Source organism: Perna viridis, chromosome 11 (genome assembly GCF_037379345.1).
Source record: "Perna viridis isolate PV_CMFRI_1.1 ecotype Kerala chromosome 11, ASM3737934v1, whole genome shotgun sequence".
NCBI classification, from domain to species: Eukaryota; Metazoa; Mollusca; class Bivalvia; order Mytilida; family Mytilidae; genus Perna; species Perna viridis.
In genome coordinates, this window is record NC_142455.1 from 26,741,830 (window position 1) to 26,754,748 (window position 12,919).

General features: G+C 32.0%; 2 protein-coding genes across 2 annotated transcripts; both read right to left on the bottom strand.

Moving 5' to 3' along the window:
- Positions 1-399: 399 nt before the first annotated feature.
- Positions 400-5,015, bottom strand: LOC148603539 (uncharacterized). The gene is made up of 3 exons (XM_088553184.1): positions 4,977-5,015; positions 4,100-4,258; positions 400-768 (listed from the first exon to the last, which is right to left on the bottom strand). Exons 1-3 carry the CDS (start codon positions 4,993-4,995, stop codon positions 605-607), a joined length of 342 nt encoding a protein of 113 aa, XP_088409310.1. The 5' UTR covers positions 4,996-5,015; the 3' UTR covers positions 400-604.
- Positions 5,016-6,517: 1,502 nt separating this feature from the next.
- LOC148603540 (uncharacterized) lies at positions 6,518-9,901 on the bottom strand. Its single transcript, XM_088551449.1, has 4 exons — positions 9,758-9,901; positions 8,353-8,495; positions 7,224-7,393; positions 6,518-6,719 (listed from the first exon to the last, which is right to left on the bottom strand). Exons 1-4 carry the CDS (start codon positions 9,855-9,857, stop codon positions 6,518-6,520), a joined length of 615 nt encoding a protein of 204 aa, XP_088407575.1. The 5' UTR covers positions 9,858-9,901.
- Between the last annotated feature and the right edge of the window lie 3,018 nt (positions 9,902-12,919).

Consider the following 12,919-nt stretch of genomic DNA (forward strand, 5'->3'; position numbering starts at 1 on the left):
AAAGTGTTCAAGAGCGACAATGATTAAATCCTTGAATTGAGCAAAGTTTTAATGCAATGCAAACATTATATTTAATACCTTATACCCCCCAATCATTGAGTAGGTGGTATATTGGAATCAATTCAGCTCCGAATGGATAGATTGATTTCAAATTTAGTGTGTTGCCTAATGCAGATGAGGCATACCTTGTAGGCGAGTTTTGGTTCTGTCCAATGCCAACTTCCTGTACCAGTGGGGGTATGCCAAACACGAAAAGGCGTGCAACTTCTCTTTTTTTAAGGTTTCAACATATCTCTTAAGATGACAAATAAAATTCTTGATGACTACAATTATTGTTTGCAAGCGAGTATACTGCCTGTTACTGTACAAACTCAGACACAACAACAAAAGAAGCATTTGTCGTCTATGAAACAGCCTGACGGGAGAACAGTCAAATAGAACGAGATAGAAATGTATTCAAACAATATCAAGGTTATGACAAAATACAGACCGACCTACTGTCAGACAGATAAGCAAATAGAAAAAAAATCTGTTAGTCTCCGTACCACCATTATGCATTATAAAAATGATATACCAGACAGTTGCATCGAACAATTCAAATATTCTAATCATTTTCGTCATTTTGGTATCTAAGATGTTCCTTAAACTTCACACAATCCAGTACAAAGAGGAGACAAAGAACAGAGACAATGATGAAAATCCCTGTAAATCCTAGGGCCTTTGCTGTTGGTCTCTCCTCATAAACACTGGTTAGTGACCTCCTGTACACTGAAATAAAAGGTATTATCAAATACATCAATCTATTTCTAATAGAAATCTTTATACAGTTATATAAACACAAAAGGTATTATCAAATACATGAATCTATTTCTAATAGAAATCTTTATACAGTTATATAAGCTTAAAAATAAGTGTCAGCTATTGGGAAGGTGGCGTAGGAATATTTTCAAACAATATTGTGAGCTGCAGACACATCTTAAATTCAGTTACATTATCATTTTGGAGAGGTCTGTACTTGAGCATTAAATAAAACTAGTACCTAAATCAAGTGAGTTAATTTGTTGAATAGTTGCTTAAGTAAATAAAGTTAAGATACCATTTGCAAATGACAGATTTGCAACTTTCCCTGGAGCCTTTCTAAAGTAAACTCAAGCTTATAACAAGATACTATAACAATAGATGGAAATTAATTGTTTTTACAACACGCGTACATGTTTTCTAATTGAAAGTAAATTTTTCAAAGAAGAAAGAAAATTTATAAAAATTATGATCTATTGTAATGCGATAATCATCTTGTTATGACGAGGTGAGTTATATTTAACGTGTTATAATAACTATCTCGTAATCAGATTTGTTTTCTTTGTGAAACTAATCGACTTCTGTAGTTAATTATTTATATTTTAATTAGAAAGCAAGAGATAGGTCATTATCTTGTACACTACAATTATTTATTCGGTTCACATGTACATAGAGCAAAATTAAGGCGAATCAGATAAGAACTCGCTCAAAGGTAATTACAATTTTAATTGTATCCGACTGAGAAAATCTAGAATCTAACGAATATGTTACAAATACTACAACGGCGCGTATATCCTAACTGTCGTAAGACCACACCAAAATAAAATAAAAATGAAATAGTTGGGAGGACAATCGAATTTTTAATCGCCACTGGTATATTCTCACTGCAATGGAAGAGGAAGGTTTAACGCGCTGTAAAACCTAGATTTTGGGCAGCATTAAATATAGATACAACCAGTGAAAAAAGGAATACAGAAAGCAATGAGTAAGTGAAGATAAAAAGAAACGAATACAATAAACATTATTAAAATTCTAGTCACGAGTTTCGTAAAGTCTTGAACTTTGTGTAGACGGTGCGTCAAGTTAAATATGAAATGAAATCAAAATGATATACAGTAAAAACTACAGAAAGTAAATTTTTTGACATTATGAAAATTTGTCTTCTATAATATGTTGGTCAGAAACAGAATGTTTTTCAATCAGATATAGATGTCAGAAATATTTTTTAAGGAAGCGTATGAGACATACTTTCTTATTACCATAAGCATGTCTCTTAGGTAATAGTTGCGTCTTAAGAAGTCAGAATAGTCGCTACTAGCTCTGACATACCTTAACAATTGAGAAATATAAACACCATATGCAGGGCTAGCTGGTAAATTTGTGCACAAGAAAGGGATATTTATGAAAAAAACACGCATGAAATTTCATCTTAAATACATGGATATGAAACCGTCAAGTGCCTCCTGTCTTTTTTTTCTAATTGCTGCTGATTTGAAAAAAAAATCCTGATTTTTTCAAGGAAAGTCCCGATTTGCAAGTTTGCATCAACAAGAAATCAAGAGTTAAAACTAATAAAATGTTATAAGTGTTTTTATTTTTATGCAAAGAATTAAAGATAAGCTTGCATGAGTCAGTTCATTAAATATACATAGTCTTGTAATAAGTAATTGCTAAAAAGCAAAGTACGACACAGCAGTATTTGCCGCCTTATTTTTCAAAAAAAAGCTTAAAGTGAATGAAGAAATGTGATATGTACTGTTAAAGTGATGATTCAGTTCTTTAAATATTGTTTTAAATGTTCACTATTTCATCAGTTTTCAGTTCAAACGAATTAGAAATCTGTTTAAAGCAATAAAACTGAGGAAATTTCAATTCAAATATTTGTTATTTTTGTTATATGTTCTTCTCCATATCAATTATCAAACTTTCAAATTGTAACATCAACATCTGGAACAATTGTAAGCTAATGTTACAACCTCTACCATGGTACATGAGTCAAAAAGATCTGTAAGGTAGCCCAGCTAACCTATAGAAATACATGTATACACAACTTTCTTGAAAAATGATCTAAAGGGTTACTTGTGATATCGACCACTTAACCCATAGTAAAATACAAAGAATATGTCACAACTACTACCATGATGCGTGAATCTAAGCAAACTGTAAGGTGGAAGAGTAATCAAGGGAACCAAGGTTATAGCGGTAATCAAAAGAATGTAATCCAGGAACAAAGACCAGACATGGAAAACAGACATACACAACACAGAACATAAAGTAACTAAAATCATACATACAAAGTAACAAAAGCAAATGAGCAACTCGGACTCCACTAAAAACTGGGAGCATGGACCAGGTGCACCGGTAGGGTAAGCGTCCTCTGCTTTTCTAGAAACACCCGCCGAGTTGCTCATAAAAAGTCAAGTCCGAGGTAGACGAAAGAGGAAAGGAAAACTATGACACGTTGAACAAATCAGTTTTCATGGCGCAGATGGATACACTGTAACGATCCACGAGTTCATGATGACGACCATAAAACTTTTGTAGTGATTACTTCAATCTTGTAGCAGCATAACCCTTTTCCAGAAGCCTATTTGTTAGAATTCTAGCGCGATACAAAAAGTCTGCGTAGTTTCGGCAAGCTCTGGCATAAAGTATGAGTTGTGATATGAACACTCCATACGCAGGTACTGAAGGGATGTTGCCACAGATGAAAGGAAAGTGGACAATATTGAATGAAAAGTCATCACGTTTGTCGTAAAGTTTGGTCGATAGTTTTCCTTTACCATCGATTTCTAAGTTTAGGTCAGGATATGAGGCTGACGTCACAGTGCCTGTAGTATCCTTTATCTCAAGTTCTTTGGGGGTAGGTGCGATGTATCAAATTCCCAAAATTAGGATTGTTAAAAGATAATACGTTACTATATAGCGAAAATTGAGATTGAGTGAAGGAATAAGTCAGCAAGTAGAGGAGGACAATTTGTTCCCATTGAACTGCCGACCGTTCGTAGCTTGTGATAGTATCCAGTTAACCTATGGTAAACGACTTTATCTAAACGAACTCTAGGGTTATCGCCATTACGACTATTGCCCCAGAATTTAAACAGCCTAAAGTGTTATTTGTTATATCTTCCAGTTAATTTAAGGTAAAATATACCACTTTGTAGAAACGATCTAATGGTTAACTTCTGATATCGACCAATTGATCTATAGTAAAATATGAAGATTATGTCGTATTTACTACTATTGTGTGTGAATCTAACCAACTTGTAGAGTTACAAAATGTAATAAAATATGTACATACAGGAGGTATTTTTCTTATTCACGGTAAGTTCTTTCTTTATTTGATGTATACTATCTTCTAAATTGATATCAACAGGACACGTTTTAAAGCAGTATCTGTTATAACCCAACTGACTTAAAGGGGAACATGCTGATCGACAAGTTATGTTTCTGGTATCATCTGAAAAGGAAATCCAAATAATAATAGTAATAATAATAATAATAATAATAAATTGTTAAATTGTGTTATTCATATATTTTAAGAAAATTTATTTGATAAGCTTGGCTAAAATGTAATGTGTTTTCTTTGAAAATGCTCATTCGCAGCTTGAAAAACAACAACCTACACAAGTATGAATATCATGAAGTTGTAAAATGTAAATGTTTACACTTTCGACATCAAACTTTTTTTATTTCATACAATATAATACGATATAATAAATGTGGTCATATTCTTGAAAATATAATGAACATTCAAACTTAAGAACTTGTTTGAGTACTGATTAGTAATTGACCTAAATAAGAACAGAAGAATTCGCGTCTCCTTAAAAAAAATAAAAATAAAAAAATAAAAAACGCACACACACACACACACACACACACACACAATAAATAAATCAAGGATAAGATTAATCCTTTATCCTCAGAAAAGAAAATTAAACATTAACAAAAAAAATGTTTAATAAAGGAATACATTGTCCACAGAGAGTAGAGAAATAGTTTAAATCAAGAATAGGTTGAAGAAAAATAGGTTTCTACCGTGAAATCTGCAGAAAAATGTTACGTGGTTGAAAACCTCTCGCAGACATTAATTACCGCCTTGTGGTTTAAAAGTCACGTGCATTTTAAATCACCGGCTTGGAATGGAAGAAAAATGTATGGAAAAATTTTGCACTCACATTTGACTGATATCGTCATACTATCTGCTAGTATATCAGACACTGCAATGAATTATATGTTATGTTAAGACAATTAGGTGGACTCACATGCTAGGAGCGGTATTTAAATATAGGAATAATTTGCATACAAATGAAAGTGTAAGTTTTTCCCAAATTATGTGAGATACACATGTCTTTAATATTCCAATTAACATGAAAGCATATTTTACTTAAAAAAATCAAATACGTTATTTTGTGTGCTTCATCCTGATCACAATTAAGTTGGAAATATTTGTTTCAGGCTGGTTCAAGTGGCTACATGGATAAGACAAGCTGTAATTTAAAATGTGTAAGAAACTTTTGCCTTTAATATTAAATATGTTTGCCGGTCATATTCATCCATTTTTGTCAATTTGTTGCACTCCTCTGGTTTTATTCATTTTTATAGCATTTATATTTTTTTTCATAGTGACCCCAATATTCATTTCATAACTTCATTAATAGCACCTTAAAATGTTATTTTTGAAGTTTTCATGAAATAGATGAAACCTACCAAGACAAAATCTAGAGACATCCCTTTCCTGCAAAAATTTTACATGCCTATATCTCAAAAACGAGCATACTGACCTAAATAAATGTTGTACCGCGAAAGATCTCAACTGATATCACAACCTTTTGAAATAGTTGATATTCTTAAATAAAGCAGCAAACATCCGTAAAGATTACAATTGTTAAAATGGTTAAGCATATCGCTAGAAACGCCTTATTTGTAGCTACGTATCATGAATATTATCTTTAAATATTAATCAGTCACAACCATGGAAACAGAGGGCAATATTCATAATCTTAATCTTGAACATGTCAGTTGCATTCATCGTTTCTTTTCGCTGTCCTTAGTCATGTAAAATTATACGGTTGTTCGGCTTTTGTTTGTGGCACAGTGGTCTTTACGTATGATAAGATCGTTAATTAATTCAAATAGTGCATTTGGTTTATGTTGTATAAAATTTCAGTTTTTATATTTATACGTATCTTCTATGTTTCTTTTTTTTATTCTTTCCTGCAATACTTTGTAGTTTATGTCTGTAATCTTACCAATGAAGGTCCATAGATTTATTCCGTTTTTATTCAAGGAGGTAAACCTAGGGTAAGAGACATAACTCTTTAAATCATTGATATATTTATATCATATTCAATTTCACCAAAGCCTTTCAAGCTTTCCTGTGAAACAGAATGAAATCAGTCTAAGTTTCTTTGATGCTTACATGAGATTGATGAATGTTGAATACAAACGTTCCAATGATTTGTACGAGTTGCGTCCCTTACCCTAGGTCTTTATAAAAAATAACAAATTTGCTTGATAATTAAATGATCTAAATGCAACTGAGTAAACATTCATTGTTAAAAATTTAAACATATACCATTTGAAAAAAAATAATTTTATAAAGTGATTGGGCACCTTCTTCTAATATCTGCCTGTGATTGTCAGTAAATAAAAGAGATAAAAGAAATCATAATAGATTTTTCCATTCAAAAGTTCAATATCCCTATTTATTCTACTTCTAATTACTTGAATAATAGTTGCATCTGGTAGAAATTGGACTGTAAAGAACAACAGGCGCTGAGGACAGGTATATAGCTTCCCAAGAAGGGCATCCCCATACACTTCCAACATCCAGAATGGATAGCCAGCCTGAATCAATAGGACATCCTCCCCATTCAGAATTCACGTAAAATGATCTTTTCACAAACCACGGTTGGTATCTATGAAGAAATAATGTAATCACCTATTTAAGATAAAAATAGGACGTATAAAAAGTGCATTCAGCGTTTGTACCCCTTGTAGAAAACGCGTCAGCAGTGGGACATGTCTATCGATTTCCCTTCATTTTAAATCCATGTAAAATGCTCGTACAATAACCTCTTTTTCGAAGGGGATTGACGTTAGGCAGAATATTCAATGTATTATCAAAACTTGTTCATCTGAACTTTGGATATTAAATGGTCGAAATTCTAAATATCAGTACAAATACAAAAACTAAACAATTAAATGAAAGATTAAAATAAAAAAAATAAAAAATAAAAAAAAATAAAACGAAACGAAACAGTTGGCATATTTTAAAAGAAGAAATGTGCTGGATTTCTTTCAAACATATGATGGTTTTTTTAAAGATCATGATTTATTTCCCCAGAGTTGAGGAATTATTTGATATGATTGCCTTGGGTGAGCACACTATCACTATTTAACCAATATGATGTATACCTTACCCGAAGATTGAGAAGAAGTTTATCGGTAGACTAGCATTGGACGGTGGTAGATCAGCATAACTAGATGATATGAGTCGATTTTGACTAAACCAGTCGACATAGTTACTCCCAATGCCGTCGAATAGGAAATAAGCAACTTCTGAGCTGTCTTTATAAACTGCTACTCGTACCTTTAATGATATCATGGATGAATGTGATACAGGGTACACTATAATCTGTCTATGGGTTGTCCCAGAGTTTTATAGCGCGCTGAACCTCCCGTTTCTAACATGGTCAATTGATTCCGATACAATGCAATACAAACTGGCAGCGTAAAATTAAAGCAGAATGAAGGTATAATCTGTACTCAAAACAGTGCCGAAATATATTAATGATATAATTATTTATGATCGGTTTGTCAGAAACAGAAAAGTTGTTAATCATATCTGGATCCCGGGAATAAATCTTTTTGGCAGAGTTTATTTTTATACCCTTAAACAAAATTCTGGCAACGATGACGCTCTAAAAAGTAAAAAACAACATTTCTACTTAAACGTTAAAACACATTGAAAGGCATTGTATTGGCATTCCATGGACGGTGAGAAATTTCCCACACCAACAGTCTTCCCTATTGTAGGCCTTGAAACGACATCTATGCGAAATGGGCGTCATTCTGTACACAATATTAAATAAAAACAAAATTCAAAGTAATTTAAGATCAACAAATGCTAGAAGTGCAAGTCTTGTAACAATAGATACAGCGGTTTTGAATTAGTTTTTATTTGACCAAAAACATACCCACTAACAAAGTAGACAACAAAATACTTTAGTAAAGTTCACAATGTCGTACGATTATCCTCTGAAACTCAGTGTAAAATAGATCTGAGTTCAGTGTAGAACAGGAAACATTACAAAACCAGTGGCTGACAAAAGGGGTTCGGGGTTTGGTACCCATTTTAAAAAAACAATGTAGCAACATTTGGACAACAATGTGCACATAATCACCTGGAACCCCTTTAAAAATCTCTAGATCTGCCTCTCTTTTGACACAATTAGCACTAAAATGTATTAAAATGCCAGCTTCAAACTTTATTTAAACCGATCATTCACATTTCTGCTAAAGATTATCTGTTTCATTAATTATCCTTACCTGCAGAATACTGTAATCAGACCAATGATTTATAAGATCAGATTTGAAATGCTCTAAAATTTGATTGGATGGTGACTGAGCCAATGGGTTGTTTATATTCAAAGTTCCGTTCCCAGTATATAAGTCATATACACTTCCATTTCCTAAAAAAATGAAAATGATAAATATGCGATTCCAAAATACACCATCGTTTCAAGAAATAAAATATAAAGTATCCTTATAAGGCAGAACCAAAGACCACGGGCAGGGAAAATGAAAATTGGTATTTCTTTTTTTTAAACAAAATTTAGTACCAAATAATTTAGCTACAATATTTTACAATAAAAACAACATAGACAAAATGCCACCGTACTTTGAAGATGTATTCTTACCTAATGTGGAAAATGATTGCCTATAAAAGAGCATAACATTTTTTCTTGATAATTTATACATATCAAGCTTTTTATTATTATAGTTGTGGAGATTGTGAATCAAATAAATTAGTAATAATTTATATAATTTCTAAATTCTTATCATTAATTTTATTTCAAGAAAATACGATTTTATCTCTGCTGACTTCGGGTCATGCAACTCTAAGTGAATTCTTTGATATATTCTTTTAGTTTCCTGCTAAACTATATTAAACAACATATATGTTTTGAAATGCTTCATACTTATGTGATCATTTACATTTGAACCAAGTCAAATTTCTGACATTTTAATATTGTTGGTTCAATTAAGTTTTGGACCAAAGAAAAGGGGTCGATTTTAGTACGCCATTCTTACCAGTAAACATTGCTATTAATATTTATCGTCATTCGAGTATTATGTGTTCATGATATTGATCTTGATTCGGTTTTTATCTCTGTATCGCTATTATAGCTTCTCAAAATGTCAATCTAAAACACATAGGTCTTTGTATCTTCTACGTCAATAAAATATATCGACAAAGGATCCTCATTTTCTCTTTTCAGTAGATTAAATTAGAATCATCACTTCAATTGTGCATTCACCATTATGATTTCGACCGGTAGTGTGAATAGTCCTTATGTATATGTAGACAGTTTATTCTATTCAACTCAGTTTCATAGACATTATCAACTCAATAGATGGTCCTAAAAACAAGACGCTCACACTACAATTTCACCTGATCAATGGTTTCTATTTTTTTTTGTTTGGTGTTTTTTTGAAGATACACATTACCATTTCGTTTGCTCCCATTAGTGTTTTTATGAAGCTACAAACTACTATTTCGTTTGCTCCCACTAGTGTTTTTATTACTTTTTGGTGCGTTGCTTCTTATTTTTACTCCATTTTTCTTTGTCTTTGTCCTTAGCTTTCTTTTTGAATTTCGATTTATCCATGTTAACACTTTATGTAACTTCTTGCTGTGTTCACCATACCCGTTAGTTTCCCATTCGCTTACCTCCAGAAACAGCTTTAAAAACCAAAGTCCATTCGTTACCATATACAAACTGACATAACGATACCATATTAAAAACCCATAGCCAGGTCCATCCAATCATAATTAAGTTCCTTGAATTAACTAAGGATGTTGTATTTTTCAAGGAATTTTCCACCTTGGGCTTATCTAACGAGATTAACTACACACGAGAAATACAAAAACGTTATTCGTAACCAGTTTATCGGGTTTCATTGTTTCTCATAACAAAAAACGAATGTCTTTCAAAACGTGGTTGTCTGATTACATTGAAAACATTAAACATTTATTTAAAAGGTGTAAATTTTATTCGATCTTTATTTTATTTCACAGATGGAAGAAGTAATTACAATTGTTTAGATGTGGGTTTTGTCAATACCCGGTCTTTCTCATTCTCTACAATTTGCATTCTTCAAATATTAAACTAGTCGCTTAAAACTCAATCACCTTGTTAATACAATACAAACGGTCTTGAGAAATGTCGATGATATTTACATAAAAAATTATGGCATTATTCGTATCAGGATAGATATTTGGCTTTTACTTCTACCTTTATTCAAGAATAGTTCATTCATTTAATGGAAATATGAAAATATCAATCCGCTAAGAATATTGCAAACTTCAGTACGATGAACAAGTATCTAAGGAGAAATCTCTCTTCAGAAGACCGAGACCTTTAAATAAACGGTCTTCAAACAGTATTCATAACCAAGGAAATATAAAAAGAGGAAATCCAGCACAGAGATGTTCAACAATTAACTGTATAAGGAATTAAGCTACAGTGATTTAAGGTTCTAATTTGTAATAATGCAACGTTTGGTAAAAAATAAATGATATCATTAAATTTAATCCAACAGGACTACTGGGCTTGTGAAAACTGTTGATACGTTCATTGCTAAGAGTTTACACCAACTTTAACTGGTGTCTGTTCTGTGAATTCCTGTATATAATTCGTGGTTTACTCTTCGTCTACTGTACATGACGGTTGTGTATTTAATCCGCAAATTCCTCCTCAAGGAGGTAGACTTAGGGTAAGGGACACAACTCTTAAAAAGCATTGGACCATTTGTATTCAGCATTTCACATCAATCTCATGTAAGCATCCAAGTAACTTAGGTTGATTTTATTCTGCTTCAAATGAAAGCTTGAGAGGCTTTGGTGAAATTGAACATGATACAAACATATCACTGGTTGCAAGAGTTATGTCCCTTATCCTAGGTCTACCTCTTTAATTGACAGTCTGGTAGTCTGTCGGTTTTAATTATTTTTGTACCTTGAGAGAAGCGATCATTATTGGACGATATCAAAGATTTCATGTAGTTTAATCTATAAACACATATATTTAGCTTGTTTATTTATATTTTATATTGAATTTGTTATACAAGATTAGGTACACATTGGCTTTCCAATAACAGATTTCCTTAAACGGGTATAAATTATATATGTTTTCTAAAATGTCACTGAAAAAGAATTTTATGATTGTGAATTAAACGTTATGTTTAAATATAGCCACCTCATTTACCACAGCATCAAAGACAAATGACATTCCAGAGACATCAGATCCAAGTGCATGGCCAACAACAGAAAAAGAGACGATCTACATACACAATGAAACAACATTTCAAAGAATAGGAAATCTAACTGATAATATCTTGACTCATCATTGCGAAAGAAATTCCATATCGTCAATCAAACTTTAAAAATCTCAATAAAATTTATGTAATGATGATATCCACACAGACTCAAAATATCCATGTATAAAAAGCTTATTTAACAGTATCCTCGCCGTAGTATATTGCAAGTAAGAAAGAATAATTTTATTTTTGAAAGACAAAGCTATCACATTTGTCATAAAGATTTGATTTCAAACTTCCTGTATAATTTTGTATTGGATAAGATCCAGATATAAAGTAGGCGAAAATGAATCAGGCGCCTCCTTTTTTATTTTGGTAGATCATATGAAAATAATCCTTGAAATTTTAATTTTTTTAGAGATAATACATCACTTTTACACAGACAACTGATACTGGAGGAACTGGCTAATCGCTTTATTTTTTCCAGTGGTAGCCCTTGTAAAAACTAAGCTTCAAACGAATATTTAAAGAGATCAGCCAAGATTTGACCGGTTCACCGTTTGTACTTATATGTATTTGTATTCCAGTGGTTTTTTTATTAGTGTGGTTTTTCACAAAAATATGTTTGGTCACTCCCTAATACAAGACAATGATATCTTCTGGTCCTCGGTTTTGTACGCAAACAATTGTCAAAAAGAGCACAAAGAACAGAATCAAGCTTTTCATGTAGAAGTGTGGTGTACAAGGTAGATAAATCAAGAGTTATCTGAACGATCACTAAAGGTAAGGCTGTCCAAATAGAGACACTCCATGGGGACTTTTAAATTCTAGTGAATCCACATCTGATTCAGACAACTTCTTCTAAGTAAAGGAGTAAGATTTAATTGTGCACTTTGACCGAGCAGTATTATGCATATTTTTAAAAAGAATAATAGGTTCATTAATTGGAAATAATGAATAACCAATATATTATCACGAGTCTGTGAATCTTGTTCCATGCACGAGTCAAATTGTGGCAGAGTGGAATTTAACCAGGAATTGACTGTGGATATAATATTCATTTAATGTTACTCTTTCTATATATTTATGTATTGTATTTTATTTATTATATGATATATGATTTTAGATTAATAAACGAATGGTTTATATGTTTATTAAAACTTACTCACATTTATATTAAAATGTATACATATTGTTACTTGTATCAGTGTAATTGATAATCATTTACTTTGACTGATGGATTTACCTATCAGCTGATGAGCTATTTATAGAACTCTTTATTTCTCTTTTATTTATTGGTCAATTCAGGTCACATGTACTTTAAAATTCTCTTTGGGGTTTCCTTTGGAATGTGAGTATTATTCTCTTTGAGTTTGCTGAGCTGGATGGCAGACATATTGATTTCCTTGAGATTTTTATAACTTAGTCTATAATGTCTGCCTAGTATTTCAACATAAATCTACTTTGGAAGTTTAGTTGTATTGCTGAGTTTCTGGAACTTGTATTTGAGGTTTGTTTCTATATTTCTAGCACTTTATCCCACTATAATAACTTTGTCTTAACTGAGCAGCTA